The 19,807-nt window shown below is 59.9% G+C and overlaps 1 protein-coding gene across 1 annotated transcript in view; it reads left to right on the top strand.

The window, feature by feature from the left end:
* PTPRS (protein tyrosine phosphatase receptor type S) overlaps positions 1–19,807 on the top strand; it is a 96,270-nt gene that overhangs the window by 39,762 nt on the left and 36,701 nt on the right. The window contains exons 3-9 of the mRNA XM_072787713.1: positions 2,782–2,927; positions 3,440–3,581; positions 8,116–8,304; positions 9,852–9,860; positions 11,487–11,504; positions 14,134–14,244; positions 16,095–16,106. Of these exons, the coding sequence (XP_072643814.1) occupies positions 2,782–2,927; positions 3,440–3,581; positions 8,116–8,304; positions 9,852–9,860; positions 11,487–11,504; positions 14,134–14,244; positions 16,095–16,106 (627 nt within the window). The remainder of the gene's footprint in view (positions 1–2,781; positions 2,928–3,439; positions 3,582–8,115; positions 8,305–9,851; positions 9,861–11,486; positions 11,505–14,133; positions 14,245–16,094; positions 16,107–19,807) is intronic.

Raw genomic sequence — 19,807 nt, forward strand, 5'->3', positions numbered from 1 at the left:
GGGGAGCAACGAGGGCATGCACCCCAGGACATTAGGCCCTCGCGTGCAGCTGGAGCGGTCTCAGCGGGTCCCCCCAACGAGTCCTGGGAGTGGCATCACCACTCTGACACCCGGGGTGCTCCCAGGGATGAAAACACAGCCCTGTTTATGGAATTCCCGGGGGTTGGTCGCTGGATCCGGTCCGGCTGGAGTCCCAGCTCTCGTCCATCGCAGGCTGGGTGACCTTGCGCCCGTCTCTCCCCCTTCCTGACCTCTGACCTGGCTTCTGTGTGGCCCAGTGGACCCAGGACACACCGGGGGGGCTGCTCCCCATGAGTAACTGCCGTACCCCAGGGTGTCTTTCTTGTGTCAGGGGCCCCTTAGCCAAGAAGAGGAGGGAGAGGATTTGTCCAGAGGAGAGAGCCCGAGTGTCCGCAGGGGTTTTTCTGATGGGGGTGCAGTGGGCGGACAAAACTCTTGCAGGTCGTTTGTGACCCAGGGCCACCTGGAGATGGGCTGAGGAGACCTCAGGGCCGCCGGGGATCTCAGGAGTGAGTGGGTCCAGTGTTAGGTGGGCAGCAGGGGTCACCAGCTCCCCGGGACCGGGGCAGGGGGTGGGGGGGGGGCTGCCCTGTGCCCACCCTGCTGAGTGGCACGTGACCAGCTCTTTGGGCCCAGCTTGATCACGGCGTGATGGGGGGATGCCCAGGCAGCCGAGGAGCTCTTGCCCCAGCCTGTGGTAATCTGAGAAGGCTCCCCAGGGGAGGTGCTGGCCTGATGAAGGGAGGAGGGAGGGACTCCAGCGGAAGGACCAGAAGGACCAGCCGGGCTCCCTCTGTGTCCCCCCCCCCCCCCCCCCCCGCCCCAGAGTGCCGGGGGTGTGTCCCGGCTCCGAGGCATAAACAGGCAGCTGGATGCGTCCAGTCCTGTCCCATCCAGTAGCACACATCTGCCCTTCCTCCCAGGGGCTCCCAAGGGAGGAGTTTCCCCCAAATTAAGATTCCTGACCCGGCCACAGTGACTTTCCTCCGTGACATTGGCTGGGGACACTCAAGGCCCCAGTCACCAATCCTGAGGCTTGGAGGAGGGGCCGCCCAGGCCGCCAGAGCCAGGGAGGAGGAGGGCCCAGCCCCAGGCCTGGGGGTGACGGGAGCATAGGACACATGCCTGTGGATGGGGAGACTGTCACCTCTGGGCGCTGCGGGTGTGGCTGCAGCTTCTGTGCCCTGAATCTGCACGATGTGATTAGCCACCGCGGCTTCGCAGGGCTGCGGGAGCTGAATGAGGCCCTGCACGCCCGCGTGGCGATTTTTGGGAGAGACAGACACACGGTCACATCAGTGGGTGCGCAGCCTTGAGTAGAGGGAGGCAAGGCCAGTCGGGCCACTGGGGTGGGCACCCCATCCTGGTCAAAGAATTATTATTACTATTTTTTAAAGGTTCTATTTACTTATTCATAAGAGACACAGAGAGAGGCAGAGACACAGACGGAGAAGCAGGCTCCCTGCGGGGAGCCCAGTGCAGGACTCGATCCCAGGACCCCGGGATCACACCCTGAGCCAAAGGCAGACACTCAACCACTGAGCCACCCGGGCGCCCCTCAAAGAATTATGTTAAAAAATAATTTCCGTTAACCTTTAAGCAGTTATAAATCTCAAAAAGGCACCAAGTAGGTCCCCCTCCGCTGTGTTCTGCACCCCAGTTCCCTTTGCCTCCCCTCCTGATTTTTCTTTTCACACAAACTGTAACCTTCCCTATACCTTCTACCCCTCGCAGTTTTGCATCTTACGGTATCTCTACCTTGCTGTTCCTGCCCTGCTGGCTAGGAGAGTGTCCTTGTCCCCTTGTGCTGCCTGCTGTCCCGTTTTGGGGTGGTCCCCTGTCCACAGTCCCCTTTTGCTGGATAGATAGGTAGGTGGTTTCCTACAGGACCCCTGCCTGCCCTCCTGCTGCCGCCCTTGAATCTATCAGTGAAAATCTCAGGACTCCCCGAGCTCATTTAATGGGCTCCGTCGTAGCGTCCCCGTCCCCCAAGTGGAGGTCCAGTGTCGCTCAGAGATTTCAGTGTGAAAAGTCAGCAGTGAGAAAGCAACAGGAATATACTTTCACAGGACGCCCAGGTCCGTCCCCGGTGCAGGGTGGAGGCTGTAGGGGGTTAAGGACCCCGTAGGCCCCACTCGAGGCTCTCTCACTGGAGGGGCCGAGAACATGATCACGGGTCCAGCCTGGTTCGAACCCCGGCTCAGCCACGGGCTGGCTGCGTGTCGAAGCAGAGACTGTGCCTCTCTGTGCCTTGGCTTTGCTGAGTGTCGGACGGGGACCATGGTGGCCCTGCGCTCCGTGCCATCGGAGGGTTAGATGTCACTGAACTACACACCCCTGCATACAGTAGGTGCTCAATAAGAGCTTGCTCTGGTGTTGGCAGCATCTTACCCTTGGGAAACCCGGTCAGCCTCTCTGAGCTCCTCCCCGCAACCCCTCGTGTCTGGATGCCTCCCGGGATGGAGCCAAGGACCCCCTCTGCTGCCCTCCCCCCGGGAGGCAGGGTTTGGCTGGTCACCACTAGGGGCCTCCAGGTGCTAAATCTGAGGACCCAGAGTCTTGGGGGAGGGCTCCCCTCCCATATCCTCTGGGGCCCCTGTGAGGTTGGAAGCACATGTGAGCGTGCTTAGCTGTGGTCTGGGGGTGGGGGTGCGCATGGGGACGGGCTGGGGCGGGGGAGGATTTTGCACGGCCCCGTGGGGTCCTGGCCTCCTGCCTGGGCCCGCCGAACCCCTCCTTTTCTTGCTCTACCCTCCCCAGAGCCCCCCAGGTTCATCAAAGAACCCAAGGACCAGATCGGTGTGTCGGGGGGTGTGGCCTCCTTCGTGTGTCAGGCCACGGGCGACCCCAAGCCACGGGTGACCTGGAACAAGAAGGGCAAGAAGGTCAATTCGCAGCGCTTTGAGGTGAGTTGGGGGCTGAGAGGGGTGAGGGGACAGTCTGGGGCCAGCACCCCGTCTCTGGACGGGGCCACGGGCTCAGCCGCAGGTGTCGCAGAGACGGCCCCCAGTGTAACACGGGTGGCCAGGCCGGGCGTGCCCCACTGGTGCCCACTGTGGCTGGGGCAGCTCTCACACCTTCCTGCCGCGTGTCCCACCTGCCGTGCCGCCACATGCTGTGTCCCCTCAAGCACGGCCCCAGCCTCTCAGTCTCCTCTCACACACAACTCCATGACACGCACCACCAGACACACGTCTACGGCCAACGTGCCTCTGCACACCTGTCACGCAGACTTGCCTATGCTTCTCACCCCCCCCCCCCCAGACCTCATACTTGCACAGACGGGACCCGGTTTCTGTGGGCCGTGCGTTTGCACAGGACGGCCCTCCACGTGCACAGCACAGCCCCTGCTCCTCTCCCAGCACCCCACCCCCCGGACCGCAGCCTCACCCTCCTCTCTCCCTGTTGCCCACGGCAGACAATCGAGTTTGACCAGAGTGCGGGGGCCGTGCTGAGGATCCAGCCGCTGCGGACGCCCCGAGATGAGAATGTGTACGAGTGTGTGGCCCAGAACTCTGCCGGGGAGGTCACGGTCCATGCCAAGCTCACTGTCCTCCGAGGTACTGGGCTCCCCAGGGTGGGGGGTTGGGCGAGGGGATGCGTGGGAGGAACCAGGCCTTGGGGCTTTTGGGACAGACGCTAAAGGAATTGTTGAAAATCTTGCTTTGGATTTTCTCTCTGGGGGACCTTGGTCGCCCTTCCCCAGCCCGTTACACTGGCATGGCCCAGAGCCTGCCAGTAGGGATATAAATCCCTTGGACCTTGACAGGAAAGAGCAGCATTAAGGGACCAGTGTCATCCCCCTTTGTCACCTTCATCATTCTCCTCTGATTATCAGACTCGATCCCAGAACCCCGGGGTCACCGCCTCAAACTGGTTCACATAAGAGAGAACACGTTCACTGATCTCTGTGTTGAGAATGTCGGTGGAGTAGCCAGCTTCAGGTTCAGCTAGATCCAGGAGCTCATACTGTGTCTTTAGAGCTCCCCCTCCCTCTGCCTCTGGGTGGGTTTCCCTCCATAGTGACTGGGTCCTCCTTGGGTTTACCCCCAGTAACTCCAGACTCCCAGGCCCTCACCCCAGAGAGGACTATGTGATCCAGGACTAGTGCTCACGGCTCCAAATACTCCAATCGGCAGAGGCCTCCCTGGAGTTGGGGGGTGTCAGCCCACACAGACCGGCTCAGTAAGGGGCGGTTCCTCCCAGAGGAAGAAAGGAGGAATAGATGTTGGACGGGTGCAAACAGCTGCCCACCGCCTCCCATACATTGACTCCGATCCTTCGGGAACGCTCCCTTGCCCGGCTGTTTGCTAGCCTCGCTCCGGCGGGCCAGGGGGCAGCAGGAAATCACTCTCTCGTTGCGCGGCAGCACCCTTCAGACAGCCTCGCCACAGACCTCCCACCCCTAGCTGCTCTCTCCTGCCTGCCCAGTGACCCGGGCAGGTTAATAAACCTCCGTGAGCTGCGCTTCTGCACCTCCCAAGGTGGGAAGGGGAATAAGGATGCTCCCCACACTGTACACGAGGGGTGGTCATGTGAACCAGGGTGAGCCCGGTGGGTGGAGCCTGCGCGGGAGAGACTCTGGCCACCCAGTGTCACTCCGGGGTGAGCGGGGACGACTGCCGCTGCCCTCCTGTAGCTCTCACGGGCGTGGGCTCTGCCAGGGTCAGCACCCCGACCCTCTCGCATCTTCAAGAGTGAGCCACCGACGGCCTCTGGGTGGGAGGTGGCTCTCGGGGGCGACACCCCCCCAGCCTCTCCCAGGGCCGCAGAGCCGGGGTGGGTGGCTCACAGGCCCCCGGGGTGGGGCGGGCACTTTGTCTGGCACCCTGGGCGCAGCCTGCACGGGGTGCCTCCCTCGGAACGCTCCGCCCGGACCATCTGGTTAGCAAGAGGCCCGTGGGTCCTGGAGCCCGTCCTGCTGGGGGGGGGGGGGTGCAGGGAGCCCGCGCGGCCCGCCTCTTCCCAGCAGATACTCCCGCCCTGACCTTTCCCGGGCACAGACGGAACAGCCTGCCTCCCGCTGCCCGTGCCAGCCTCCGTTGTGAGCGCTCCGAGAGTTAAAAGGCCACGCTGTGAATCTATTAGCCGCCCGGCCGCCCCGAGTCTGGGTGGGAAAGAGCCGAGCGCTCCCTGCCCCCCAGCAGGGCCTCCTTGGCTCCGCTCATCCTGGGGCCGGATGCCCAGCCCCGGAGGCCTTTGACCCCGGAGCGCCTGTGCCCCCCTCCCCGCATGCCGCCCGGGGGGGGGGGGGGGGGGGGGGGGCTAGGCCCAGGCCGCCGGGCCCCTCTGCCTGCCTCCCTCCCGCCCTCTGATCGGGACTCCGCTCACGCCTTCCATGCTGTTGTTTTAATTAAACTCCGAGGAATCGGGCACAATGCGGTACGCGGCGAACATTTTTGTTTAATTAGGAGCTCTCGGTAGCGCCGGGCGCGGCCTCCCCCAGTGCCCGCCCCGCCGGCGGCCACCCACACGCTCTCACGGGGACCCCCCGGGGGCTGCACGCGCAGGGGAAGCACTCACGTGTGAGCACGCGTGGGGCGTGGATGCGTCCTCGGGGAGCGGGCGCGCACATGCCCGCCTTGAGCGCCAAGACGCGGGGCCTCGTGGTTTTGGCCTTCACTTCCAGTGACGTCATGGGTAGCCAATCAGAGCCACCTTTGGGGTTCCGGCCTCGGGCCCAAGGAGAACAGACACGGGGCCTGGGCCACACTGGACACGGTCCAGCCACCCGCTCGGACTCGAGTAGGTCCAGTCCGGGGGATGGAGGTTCCAGCCGGCCCCTCCCCAGCCTCCCCAGGCCTGAGCGCAAATCCCAGCCTTGCCGCGTCCTGGCTGTATGAGCTGCAGCGGCTGTTTCTGCCCCAGCCTCAGTATCCCCCTCTGTGAACGAGGTCCCATCTTTGAGGAGGGCCCAGGAGAGTGCCTGGTACAGAGTGTGCAGGCCCTGGTCTGGGGCCATTTGCCCTCCAGGCACCCCTGGACCAGGACCATAGCTCTCCTTCCGCTAGAGGAATGGAATGGTGCTGCCCGGCCTGCCTCTCCCCTGCCCCATCTTGGCCTCCCGACCTCCCCCTGCGCCGTGCCCTGGGCTCAGATTCCCTGCATGGTGGTCTCTCACCCATCTCTCCCCCCGTCCCTGTGCTCCAACACGCCCACCCATGCCCACTGCCCCTTCTGGGCATCTGTGAGCAAACACCCGTGCACCATTTCCCTTTGCACAGATAGCAGCACCGTCTGTTCCAGGAGGCAGCAGGCCTTTTCTGTAAAACACCAGATCGCAAATGTATATATATATTTTAAAGATTTTGTATATTTATTCATGAGAGACACAGAGAGAGGTAGAGACAAGGCAGAGGGAGAAACAGGCTCCCTGCGGGGAGCCCAATGCGGGACTCGATCCCAGAACCCCGGGGTCACGCCCTGAGCTGAAGGCAGATGCTCAACTGCTGAGCCACCCAGGTGCCCCCAGAGAGCAGATATTTTTGACTCTGCGTGCCAGTCTTCATTCATCGCAGCTTCTCAGCTCGGCTGTCCTAGCCAGGAAGCTGCTGTAGGTGACGTGGACACAGATGGGCATGGCCACGTGCTAATAAAACTTTATTAATAAAAACAAGCTAAGGGCCGGGTTTGGCCTCTGGCAATAGTTTTCCCTCCTTTGTCTATACCATCTTTGATTTTGAACCCCGTCCACTTAGCATGCCTGGGACCTCATAAGGCAACTCCTGCCTGTTTCAGTATCGCATCCCATGGGTGGCCTGGGGTGTGTATGTGACAGATCCCCATTGGCAGCTGTTTAGGCTGCCGGCAGCCTCCTGCTGTCCGGGGACACTCTGCATTCCTCTTGTAGCACACGGCACGTGGAAACCATAGATGCGGAGCTGAGGGTTGGGGTCTCTGGCGGGTGGCCCCAGAACACCCCTCCTCGTACAGTTTGTACCACCCACGTTCCCACCTGTTTGCCTTCGGTTTAGCAGCACCACGTGTGATCAGTTTTGTTGTCACTTGGCCGTCAGGCGGGGTGGGGACTGCACGGGTTTGCCGTAACTGAGTCCCACCATCTGGGCGGCTTGAACCACATATTCTCTCCCAGTCCTGGGGGTGGGGAGTCTGAGATTGGCGTGTGGGCAGGGCTGGTTCCTCCCGGGGCCTGTCTCCCAGGCGTGCCAACGGCCGTCTTCTCCCCGTGTCCTCACGCGGTCAGCCCTCTGCGTGTCTGTGTCCTCATCCCTCCTCCTCCTAAGGACACCGGTCAGGTTGGATCAGGACTCACCCCAGCGACCTCATGTTAATGTAGTCACCCCCTTAAAGACCCGACCTTCCGAGAATCACGTTCTGAGGACTTCAGCATATGAACTCGGGGTGGGGGGGACGCAGAGGGAGCTTGACATCTGTGAGGAACAAGGAGATTTCTGTGGCTGGATGGGGAGAGCATGAGGGTGGCTCAATATGGGGCTGCCGAGGCTGGCGGGGCGGTGGTGGGCAAGGATCCTGGGTCCCTCCAGAGGACAGTGGGGGCCAGAGTGGAAGGGCATGCAGCCAGGGGTATGGGCTTCAGCTTATGTTCTAGAACGAGGGCAGGGGGAGAGAGAGACTCCCCAGTAGACTCCCCGCTGGGTGTGGAGCCCCACACGGGGCAAAAGATCAGGACCTGAGCCGATATCAAGAGTCGTTCTCTTAATCCACTGAGCCACCGAGGCGCCCGAGTTTGTTTTTAAAACTGCCCCTGGGTGTTGTCAGAGACCCCCAGGGTCTCCCCCGCTGGGCACTGCTGACTTAGGGGGGCGCCGCAGAGGAGGCATCCTGGACGTTATGGGATATGAGCAACCTCCCCGGTCCCCAGCCCAGGTGCAACACCCAGAATGTGCCCCAGACATCTCCACTTGTCCCCTTGGTGGCAGAGTGGCCCATGGTGAGAAGCACCAGCTGGGCCTGATGCCCCCCGCCCCCCTCCAGCTCACCCATGAGTAGGAATGATCCACGCCCCCCCACCCCCCACCCCCGCCCCATGTGGCAGGCGGGAAACTACCCTGGAGGGCTGGCCATGTGGTGACCCGGCCCCCGCCCTGTGTTCTTCCCCTGTGTCCCCCTCAGAGGACCAGCTGCCCCCCGGCTTCCCCAACATTGACATGGGCCCCCAGCTGAAAGTGGTGGAGCGGACGCGGACGGCTACCATGCTCTGCGCTGCCAGCGGCAACCCCGACCCCGAGATCACCTGGTTCAAGGACTTCTTGCCTGTGGACCCCAGTGCCAGCAACGGGCGCATAAAGCAGCTGCGGTCAGGTGAGCAGCGGTGGCCGGGAGGGTGCGGGAGCCACGGAGGGCGGCGTCTCCAGGGCCCAAGCCCTGCCGGCTAGTGGGAGGCGGAACGGCAGAGGGGATGTGCAGCCGTGGGCGGCGTTGGCGTGGGGAGTGTCCTCAGAGCTGAGCCGGCGGGGGTACCGTGGGGCATCCCCAGGCAGGGGTAGCAGGGAGCTAGGGCAGATGGTAGGGGGAGAGCTTGTCTGCACCCGGGGGGGGGGGGGGGCTGTAACGGTGCACCCTGCTGTGCACAGTGACGGGGAGCTGGGGAGACCGGCAGGGGCAGAGTGTCCCCAGTCCCCAAGCCCTGCAGTCCTGTCGAGGCACAGACAGTTGCAGGTGAAGGAAAGCCACAGAGGTGGTGGGTGTCCGCACGGCCCTCGCAGCGGGGACACAGTGCGGCTCACGCAGAGGGGCGGGGGAGCTGGGGAGAGAGTGGCGAGGGTGCCCGTCTGCAGGGCCTCCCCACTGGGGGTGTCACGGGGCACAGACAGGATACTGGGGCGGCTTGGAAGGTGGTAGAGGGAGAGGGTGTCCCCTGCTGAGGCCGTAGGTGCGTCCCGCGAGGATATAACGGGGTCCAGACGGCCCGTCCGGCTGCTTGTCGAGGCCTCGGCTGCCTCGGGATGGGCGGTTCCACGGTCGTGTCTCGGCCTAGTGCCCACGTGCCCCATCTGTGAGTCTGTCTGTCTGGGGGCCTCTGTGTGTGTGTGTGTGTGTCGTGTCGGTTGTCCCTCCCGCTGCTTCATGACAAGTCTGTGTGTGCGTGTCTGGCCTCCCTGTGCCGGCCTCACCTGCTCCCCGGGGGTGTGGGCCTGCCAGCCGCACACGGGGGCTTCGCCTCCTGCCTCCTCCCTCCTTCACGTGCGTCCCTCCCGGGCGCCCCTCCACTTAGCCCTCTCTCCCCCTTCCTCTGAGGACCCCGCCTGGAGCCACCCCCACCTGAAGGCTTCCCGGTTGTTCTTAACACCCCCACGCACGCTGCCCGGTCTCATCCTCCGGGGGCGGGGGGCCCGTCTGCCTGTCCTCTGCGCCCCACTCCTCCCCAGCAACGACCCAAGCTGTGAGAAGGGGCAGATGCTGACCCCAGAAATGTCTCCCCTGGGGAGAGACACGGCCTTTCCCCCTCCCGCCCCCCCATCCTGTCTCCAGTTACCTGCCACTCTGGGTGGGGGTCCCACTTGGGAGCGACGGCAGCCCCGGGATCCAGCTGCTTCCCTGCTGGCCTCTGCCATCGTGGCCCCGAGGGGGTGAGCCCATGATGAGCATGGAGCCCGGGCCCCATCGCCTGGGCCAGTGTCACCTATGTCCCCAGAGCAGGGTCTTTCATCTGGGTCTCCGGGTCACCAGGTGTCCCCCTCCCCCCCCCCCCAGGGCACGGACCAGGTGCTTGCTGCTTCCTTGATCCTAATAAACCTGATGATTATTCCGGCCACCGCCCCCCCCGCCCCCGAGAGGATACGGGTTTCTGCCTCACGCCCATTAATGATCCTGTTCTCTTTTCTTGTCCCCCTGTTGTAAACGTTCAGAGACCTTTGGTAAGTCTCGTTTCTTCACCACGTCAGCAACTAACGTCCCCTCTTGGTTCCCCTCCCCACCCCACCCCCCTGCCCCCTCCCCCCAGACTAACAGCCACTGTGACAGTAACGGTGACCCACACTCCAAGTGGCATGTTTACTAACGACCCCCTCCCCCACCAGCCGCCCAGCCCTCCCCCGTCAGGCACCAGGGGGCTGCAGAGAGGAGTCCAAAAGGAAAAGAGGAAAACACACAAGGCCGCAGAGGGGGCCAGTTGGACCCCAGAGTGGGGAACTGGGTGCTAAGGGGAAATGAGCGCAATCCTAGAGCTCGTGGGGTTCCTGGCTTTGATGCTGCTGGAAAATGAGGGACTTATGGAAGTTTGGGAGCTGGGTCTCAGGGCTCCTCTTTAACAGCATCTGGCCTGAATCCCCTGAAACCAGCTGCTGGGACTGATTCTTACTAAAGTGAGAATGACTGATATTGGCCCGTGGAAGTTCTTTCTTCTCTTTCTCAGAGTAAGCTGTAGAACCACCTTTCACACCCAAGAGGTTTATCCTCTCCTCCCGATATAGTGGCCACGGGCTGCTTGGCCATCTTGGGAGGTCCCGTTCTTTGGCTTCTGGAATCCCACTCACCTGGGTTCTGGTCCTCATTGCAACTTCCTATTCCTCCCCCACCCCACGTAAAGAGGAGAAAGGGGCCTCATCGGGTTGAGGATTCTGTAAGAAATAAGACAGGGGCCTGGGAGGCTGCAGACCTGGGTTCCGAGCCCACCCACCCGCCTACTCCCACCCAACGCCTGGTGTAGGACTTTGCTGGCCTCTCTGGGCTTCGGCTTGGCCACCGGTTTGCCCATGCCACGTGGAAGGAGCTATGTTCTCTCTCTCCCGGGGGCGCCTCTGCCCTGGCCTCGGGGTCCCCTTGTTCTTGGGGCGTCTGCAGTCCGTTGCCAGAGAGAGGAGACTGCACCTATCCCAGGAAGATGAGCAAGGGTGGGGTAAAGCGCCCGGGACCGCCTGTTTGTGTGTGTCCCGAGTTGCCCTGCCCCCCCCCCCAAGGTCGCCCTTTCCTCTTTTCCTTTTGGACATTACGGGGGGGCGGCAGCGGGCCCCCTCCCCCTGCCCTGGTCCCTTTTCACTGCTCCTCCCTGTGCCCCTTACTGTCCTGTCTGTGACGCCTCCCCTTTGCTTTATTAATGCCCAGCCCTGGGGCACTAACCCCCCTCCCACCCCCATCTCTAACAAGACCCTGAGCCCCTCCTCACTCCCGTCCCTTCCAAGAAGGAAAGAAGGAAGGGAGGTCTGTGACCTCCCTCCCTCGGCCCACAGGGAAGGCAGCCACCAGGGCTGGGCCGTAATCCTCCCCGGGGCCATAGTGACCCCACTGAGACCAGTCTAGAGGGGCTTCTAGACGCAGTCCCTCCTTCTCCAGGAGACGGCCGCCTCCTGTGGGAAGCCTTCCTGACTGCCCAGCCCTCAGATCCTGCTCTGCACCTGCAGGGCTCAGGGCTGGCTCCGTCCCCCACCCCCCTGGGGGCAGAGTGGACGGGCCTGGCTTGTGGCCCAGCCTGGCCTCCCTGGGGCCCCCCGGCCCCCCAGGACTGCCTTCTCAAATTCACTTGACTCTCTCTGCTTCCCTTACAGAAAGCACTCCGATCCGAGGTAAGAGGCTCTTTCCTCACCCACCCACTCACTCTCTCTCTCTCTCTCTCTCTCTCTCTCTCTCCCACTGCCCACTCGGCCCCCAGGCTCCACGGGGGGCTTATGCCCAGGCCTCTTCCACATATTTCCCCATTGCCACCCTGCCCAGTGTCTGTCCAGTCTCTGTCTGTGTCGCTGTGTGTGGCTGGGGGGCCGAGTGTGGCCTCGATCGCCCCTCACTCAGGACCTGGCCTCAGGGCAGGGGCCGTCCCCACAGGAGGGGTCAGTGCCTCCCACGTCCCCCCACAGCTCTGGGAGCCAGGCTTCTGATCGTAGCTCTGTACATGGGCCTTGTCTTTCTCCGGCCTCAGTCTTTCCATCTCTAAAATGGGCTTGCAGAGGGGTCCCTCTGGCTCTACCGCTCCTTTGGTTCTGGGGGTCCAGCCCAAGGGAGCAGAGAGACCTGCAGTCTCAAAGGCCAACCCCCACCCCCAACCCAGTGCTGACTGGAATAGACTAGAATAGGCCTGGGTGGGAGTCAGTGGCTAGTCCTGGCTTTGCCACGAAATGCTGTGCAACCTAGGGCAGGCCCCCTGCCCTCTCTGGGCCTCCTCAGTAGTGCCTGCCTGCCTGCTGTTCAGAGCCCTGGAGGTCAGGGGGAAAGTAAGAAGTGGGGTATGGGGGGCAGCCTGCCTCTGTAGCCCCCAAAGAATCTAATCGGGGGTCCTCCTTTGGGGTCCCTGTCATTTCCATGGGACAGCCACGAAGAGCTGGGTAGAGGCGTCTCCTTGGGAGCTTGGGCTGGATTTTTGTGGCCTCCTGGTACCAGGAACTCTGATACCTGTGATTCAGACACACTTGGAGATAGTCACTCGTCTTCCCTTCACTCGTGGTCCCCACGCATGTGCGGCCAGGCCTGTGATTCAGACATTCGTACAAATTTAGTTATGAGAACGAAGACTTTTGATCCAGGCCTTCGATTTCAAACATACTCGTGGAAACATTTGCCTCATCTTTTATTTACTCGCGGGCGTTGGAGTGTCTTATTGAGGTCTGTGATTTCAAACTTCCTCAAAGATGTTCGCGCAGCTTCGCTCACTTGTGAAAATGAGGGCTTGTTCCAGACTCGTGGCTTCAGAGATCCTCGAGGGAGTGTTAGCCTCGTCCTCGTTTACTCGTGGGCACGGCGGTGTTTGATCAAGGCCTGTCCTTTCGTATGTTCTCGAGAAGGCTCATTCATTTTTACATGTTCGTGGCAAGTAACGTATTTGACCCGGGGCCTGCGATTTCAAACACAGATGGGAAATCGACCCTCTTTTCGTAGAGTCATGAGCATTAAAACCTTCAACTTGAGCCTGCGATTTTAAGTATCCTTGAGAAAAATTGGCCCCTTTAAGCTTTTAGTCACTCACGGCCAACAGATTCTTTTTTTTTTTTTTTATCTGGCTTGTGATTTTCAAACACGTTTGTGGCATTTCAACCTCAGTTTTATTTGCGGGGATCCGAGGTTTTCATTCGGACGTCTGATTTCAGACACTCGGAAAGTTTCCCTGTTAACCCACGAGTACGGTGGATCCGGGTCTAGGACTGTAATTGCAAACACTTGAGGAAGTTCATTTGCTTCCTTGTCAGCACCAAGATCCTGAATCCAGGCCTGTGGTTTTAAGACTTGTGGGCGAATTCAGACCCGCTTAGATCACGTTCAGGGGAGTCCATGGGGAAAGCCAAGCTCCTCTTCAATTGGTTTCAGGTACAATATGGGGGCTTTAATCCAGGTTTTTTTTTTTTTTCTTTTTTTTAAGATTTTATTTATTCATGAGCGACACACAGAGAGAGAGGCAGAGACACGGGCAGAGGGAGAAGCAGGCTCCATGCGGGGATCCTGATGCGGGATCCTGGTCCGCGATCATGCCCTGGGCCAAAGGCAGGCGCCCAACCGCTGAGCCCAGGCGTCCCAATCCAGGTTTTTTGATTTCAGACATACTTGATGTTTTTCGGTCTCAGCATCCTTTATCTTAGCTCACATGAGAGGTTTCCCGGTCCTAAAATTTCAGTTAGACAACCTCGTCTCTCCATTCATGGGCACTGCAGGCTTTGAGACCTGTCCTTTCAAACACACTTCGAGGATCCCGGATCCCCGCTCGTTTACACATGGGCAGTGGTTGGAACCAGCAAAGCAACCAGCAGCTTGGTGAACCTGTGCTATTTCCTGTGGTCGCCCCTCAGGCCCCAGGGTCTTTGAGATGACTGCTGTGGGTAGTGAATGCCAACTCAGCGTCCCCCCTTTCGCCCGGAGAGCCTCGCTCAGTGCTTTTGCAAACCCACCTCCGTGGCACATACCTCGTTGGTAAACTTGGCAGTCCTTTCTGACGCACCAGCCGTGTGTCCACCGGCTCTCACAGTGAGGATGGAGCATTTCGGGGGGGAACGCAGTGCATTTAGGCTGGTGTTGGGCTAGGCTTGGAGTGGGGGGGGGACGAGCCAGGGAGGCCCCTCGCCCGGCTAGGGCTTGCAGCCTAACTCATCTCTTCCGTCTGCCTCTCTGGCCCAGAGAGAACGAGAGACGGACGCAACAGGGCTCTGGGACAGCCCGCCCAGCCCATGCCCAGGCCCTCCCTGACTGGCCAGGCTTTCTCCCCTCTTCCCACAGGGGCCCTGCAGATTGAGAGCAGCGAGGAGACCGACCAAGGCAAATACGAGTGCGTGGCTACCAACAGTGCCGGCGTGCGCTATTCCTCACCCGCCAACCTCTACGTGCGAGGTAGGGAACGCCGTATCCAGGTCGAAGGCAGGGACCCGTCCTCTCCTGTTCCCCCTCCCTCCTTGGGCTCACAGCCTCCGGGCTCCCCTGTTCCCTGCAGACCCGAGCGGGAGGGCCCCCCCCACCCACCCCCTGGTCGCAGCAGGACCTTGGGTGAGGGCGGCATCCCTCTCCGGACCTCAGTTTACCTCTCTAAAATGGGGGCTGTTTACACCCCCCCGCCCCCGTGCCTGTGGCAGACACCCCACGGGCTGCAGGACTTGGTGGGGAGGCAGGAGGGAACGGGGCAGGGCCAGGGGGTCAGCCTTGGGCCCACAGGGCTGGGGGAGCCTGCAGGCCTCTGCCCCGCCCGCCCGCCCGCCCATCTGAGTCGGCTTCTGTGGTGTGTCGTGCCGTGCCTTCCCTTCGCTGTGTGCTTGCTTTGCTTCTCCAGACTCCGTGGCCTCTCGTAGCTCCCCGCTTCACCCCCCCCAGCGCCCTCAGGCTGAGAGCTGGGGAGGGGTCCCTGAGGCCGCCCCCCGCCGCCGGCCCCCGCACCTTCGGCTGTCCCGGAGCCCGGTGCTCTAGTTTTTCTCCTCGTTGCCCTCAGGAAAGGACTCGTTTCGGCCCAAGCGAGGCCGGGGCCACAGCAGGCGTCTACGCCTGGGGCTTGGCACCCCGTCAGGCTGCGGCAGGCACGGCACGCCGGCGAGGCTTGTCGCTCTCGGCAGGCCCGAAGCCCGGGTCCTGGCCCCGGCCCCCCACCCCCCACCCCGTCCCCAAGGAGGCCCTGGGAAGCGTCTACACTGACTTCCTTCTGGGTCCCTTGGTGTCCCTCAGAGGCACCGGGGGGCTCCCCGGGTCCCCAGAGGCCTGCGTCGACCCCTCTCCCCGCTGTGTTGGTTCTCTTCGGTTCTTTCAGAAATTTTAATCCGCCTCCTCCTCCACCATTTGCTCTGCTCCCCTCCCCGCCTCCCAGTGGCTGTTTCTGATCAGATTCATGGTAGAAACAGCTCCTGCTGCCAGGAAACAGGCCCCCTTCGAGCCCCAGGGCTGCCCTGATTGGCTCCGTGTACTTGACCTCACTCACACCTCCCTGGGCCTCAGTTTCTCCCACTCGAGGCACCGGATCCCTGCCATACCCCAGCTGGGAGGCTGGGCAGCTCCTCCCTCCCCCCCACAGACCCTCCCCGCTTGGTCCCCACCAAGCACAGCTCCACAGGGGCTGTCTCTGAGGAGGAGGCCGCGTGGCGGGAGGGAACAGGGCCATGGGCGCGAGGGTGGGCAGGGGGCACACACCGATCCGCTGCCACGGCACCTCTGGTGAGTTATAGCGCGTCCGTGACTCCAGCTGACTGGTCTTCGTCTAACCTGCTTATTTCTCTGCAAACACCTGGGATGGGGGTTTGTAAGTCTGGCAGGGTTCGAGGAGAGCGTGGACGGACAGCAGGCATGGGATGATGGGGTGGGGGGGAGGCCTCTAGCAAGGGTGCGACGAGGGAGGGGGACCCCTGTGTCCTCAGCCCCCTGGAGGTGGGGTCCCCAGCATGAGCCTCTGATCTTTTGGGGGGTCCAGACTCCCAATCTTTGCCTGGGTCTCAGACGCTCCAGAAATGAATTAAAAAAAAAAAAAAAAAAGAATCGTGGAAGACAAATGTAATATGTCAAGAAAAGAAAAAAAAAAAAGGTCATTGCTGTTCTTTTTTATTTTTTAATTTTAATTTTTTTTTTTGGTTTAAAGAGAAAAAAACAACAAACTATTGCAGCTTTTAGCCTTGGGAAGTCCTCTTTTTACTCTCTGTATCTCCCCTATTTTTTCTCTTTTCCCCATGTCATTGTGTTCTGCATCAAACCCCCTTTACATCCCTCAGAGCTTCGAGAAGGTTGGTGTGTTTTTTTCTTTTTTACTTTCTTTACCCACATTTTTACATTCTGAAAGTGACACACACACACACGAAACGCACACAGACACGCACACGCGCACACACACAGACACGCACACGGAAAATGATAGCAAAAGAACTAAAAGATAAATAAATGAATGACGGAATATGAATAGTAAGCACAAAGCGAACAAAACAAAACAAAAAACCGCCAAGCGAGAGCAAAAACCCAGAAAGACACGAAAATTTCAGCCGCGCCCAGCCCGGCCTAGGGCCGGCCGCACACATGCGATGCTTGCATTGTGGTCGCCTCTATGCATCCGTTGGTAATGTTGTTGCTAAGTTTTTTGCACTCCTCGTCGTCATGGTAACTTGGGCCTGATGCATGCCGGGAGAATGTAAAAATTTCTCTGCATGCCACTCTTGTCGGTTTGGTTTGGTGAATTCCCAGCGCCTTCTGTTGGAGTGTTTCTCGTCTCCTGTTCTGTTTTTCTCCTTTGGTTTTCTTCGTATTTCTTTCTTTTATTTAGTTATTATTACTATTATTTTGGTTTTGTTTTGTTTTGGGGGGGAAAAAACCGATCAGTTCGTTTTTTTTTCCCCCTCCCATCCCCGTTCACCCGGTCCCCTTCTACCCCCAAAGCGTTTCGTCTTTGGTTCTGTCTTGTGTTTCTGTGCTATTTGGTTTCGGTTTCTTGGGCTGAGCTGTTCTGTGGTTGTTCTCCAAACGCATTGTGACTTAAAAGCCAGTGTTCCTGTCCCAGCTACCATCCGGGAGGGCGGTAGGGGTCCCACAGCTGGGATGCCGGGGCAGAAAGTGACCACCCGGGCTCGAGGGCACAAGGGAGGTGACCTAGATGGACAGTGGGGTGCGTGGGGAGAGCAGCCCAGTTGGCCTGGCCTCACCTTGGCCAGCCCCCTCTTTACCCAGAGCTGGCGCCCCAGCCCCGCAGTGCAGCCGTGTTGGAAGGGGGCTTAAGCAGGCCTGTCCCCATCTTTCTGCCTCAGCACGAGACCACCTCCCACTCTTCCCAGACAACCCAGAAAACAGGCATTTGAAGCACAGCTAAACGGGCAACCAGCATTTTGAGTTCTTGATCAACGTAGCCGCAGTCCAAATATGGAAAGTGGTTGCCTTCAAATTGGACTGTCCTCCCCAGATGATAAATGCTCGGCACATAGGCCGCGCTCAGGACGGAGGCTGGCGTGATGACTGTGGCATCCTGGCTGGGCACAAATACGGAACCGTCTGTCAGAAAATGTAGCATGAAAAAAAAAAAAAGGAAAAAGAAAATGTAGCATGACCCGCTTAGGAAGAGATATGCAGGCAGTTATCCTGCCCCTTAGTGCTACGCCTGCGCCTCCCAGGCGGCGTTGGCCGCTTCCTCCACCCCCTCACGGGCTCGGGCCCAGTCACAGGCATCTTGTCCAACAACCCAGCACGGTCACTTTCTGAGTACCTGAGCATCAGAACTGTGGAATTCTGGAGAAAACCCAGGGGAACTCTGGACGTAGCCTCTCCCCCCTCTCTCTCTGCCTCCCCGACTCTCCCACTGCCTGCCTTTCCGTCTCTCTCTTTCTCTTTCTCTGTCTGTCTCTCTCTGTCTTCCCCACCCCACCCCCACCCCCGCCTTCAAGTGTCTCTCTCACTCCTGCAAACCTTCGGAGATTCTGAGGTGCACACTCCCATCTTCTCCTTCCCTGAAGAAAAAAAAGCAAGCCCTTGAGGATACTGCTCCAGCCCCAAATAAAAAAATTCATTTTGATTTCTAGCTGCCCCCATTCCCCCCACCCCGACCCAGGCCCCCAGCTGACGGACGACCCAACATTTGTGGTAGTTGAGAGAAGAGGCCAGCCTGTCGGGGCTGCTGTTTCTCCCCCCTTGTCCCTCCCCTTCCGTCCCTAATCACCCACATACTGTGAGGTCCAGGGCCAAGTTGGCGAGAGGACTTTAGATGCGATGAGAGATTGATTTCTCCGGTCTCCTTATTAACCCAGCGTGAGAGCTGTCAGGCTGACCCTCAGAGGAGCTCCAGAAAATAGGAGAGGGGGTCTCCCAGCCCGTCCACCAAAGCTGGGTCCCAGTGAATTGGAGCTAAGAGGTGGCTGAGGGTCTTGGGCTCTGGCCAACCTGGATTCAAACCCTGCCGCTGCCCCTTCCCCGGCTGTGTGACCTTGGGCCAGTCGCCTGATCCCTTGGGGTCCCACGTCCTCCTCTGAACAAGAAGGAACATCCTGCACTAGCTCATGGGGCAGTTGGGGGGATCCCATTGAGCTAATTAATGTCCAAGTGCCTTGGGTAGTTTGTGGCACACAAATCTACCAGTGGGGTTGTTGTAGAACGGGGACATAAAGAATTCAAGCAGTCACTTCCCTTCTTTGGGGACCTCATTTGGCCCATTATGTACCTTCACAGCTCCGCTGTTTGAGTAAGATGGGGATGGTAATGGTAAACCGCTTTGAAAAGAATTGTAGGGCAGAAGCTAATTCCTTTGCTCAGATCTCATTTTTTTTTCCGCTGGTGCTCTTCTGAACCCATCCCATGATTTCATTTTCTCCTGGTTCCAACCCAATTCCTGTGAGATCAGTGGCTTCCCTAGAGCCACAGCTTTCATCTTGCCCCCTGTCACTCCACCCAGGGAGTTGGGTAGCCACAGAGTCAGAACAGGGAAGGGAAAAAAAAAAAAAAAAAAAAAGGCCCAGCTTGGGTGCTAAGCTACCCTTGCAAAGAATCACCAGCCCTGGAGAAGAGGTGGGCCACTGGGGCAGCCTGACCCGAAAGCTGGCAGCGAGGATCCCCTGCCCCCCCCCCTACCTCCCAGCCGAACCCCTTTAATTCACCAGCACCAGCTCCTGCTGACCCTGGGTGGGTCCGGGAGTGGGGGCGGGATACTCAGACGTGCCCTCCCCTCCTCCTTGAAATGTGTCTCTGAGATGCCAAGGGCCTGAACTCAAAGCCGAGCCCAGTGTTTAACACAGCCGGCAGTTGCACTTCCAGAACTTTCCCCCCGGGGAAGACCCAGCTCAGATTTTTGCCGAGGTGGGAAGGTGACGATCAGGTTACGCTCTACCCGGCTGGTGATCTTCTAGTCCGTCTCCTCAACACTGTAAGGCTCTAACGGTCCTGCTTAGTGGCCACACGTGACGTCTTTACCTCTTCGTCTGGTGACCATAGCGTCACCTGAGCCGTGGTGCACAGGACCTAGTTAAATAGTGTGCCACCCCGCTGATGTCGTGAGAGCTTGCGGGGAGAATTGGCAGCGAGCTGGAGACCGAGGGCAGGGCGTTCCGTCCCCCGGGGCCTTGGGGTATCTTTAGGGTTTGGGAGGAGGAGGCCAGATGGGGCTGGGATGCCTTAATGACAGGTCTCGAATCCTGAGCTAAGGCGCGGGACTCGATGCTCAATGCCAACGGTGGGTGTAGATCGCCCCAATTCGCAGGTGTTGCCAGAACTCTGTGACCCATCCCCGGGCCCTCGCAGATCAAACCGTTTTTTTTTTTTTAATGGGACAGATTATTTAATTTTTAAAACTTCTGGCATCCAAGCCACGTAAAATTGGTGGCTAGGACCTCGAGATGATTTCCTTACTTCCTGCCCCCTCCCCCCACCGTCCAAACAGGAGTAGATACAGGTATGGGGCCTGGAACCCACCCCACCCCCCACCCCCGCACCCCAGAACCTCCCATAGCTCTAGAAAGGC

This window comes from Canis lupus, chromosome 19 (genome assembly GCF_048164855.1).
Source record: "Canis lupus baileyi chromosome 19, mCanLup2.hap1, whole genome shotgun sequence".
In the NCBI taxonomy this organism is placed as follows: domain Eukaryota; kingdom Metazoa; phylum Chordata; class Mammalia; order Carnivora; family Canidae; genus Canis; species Canis lupus.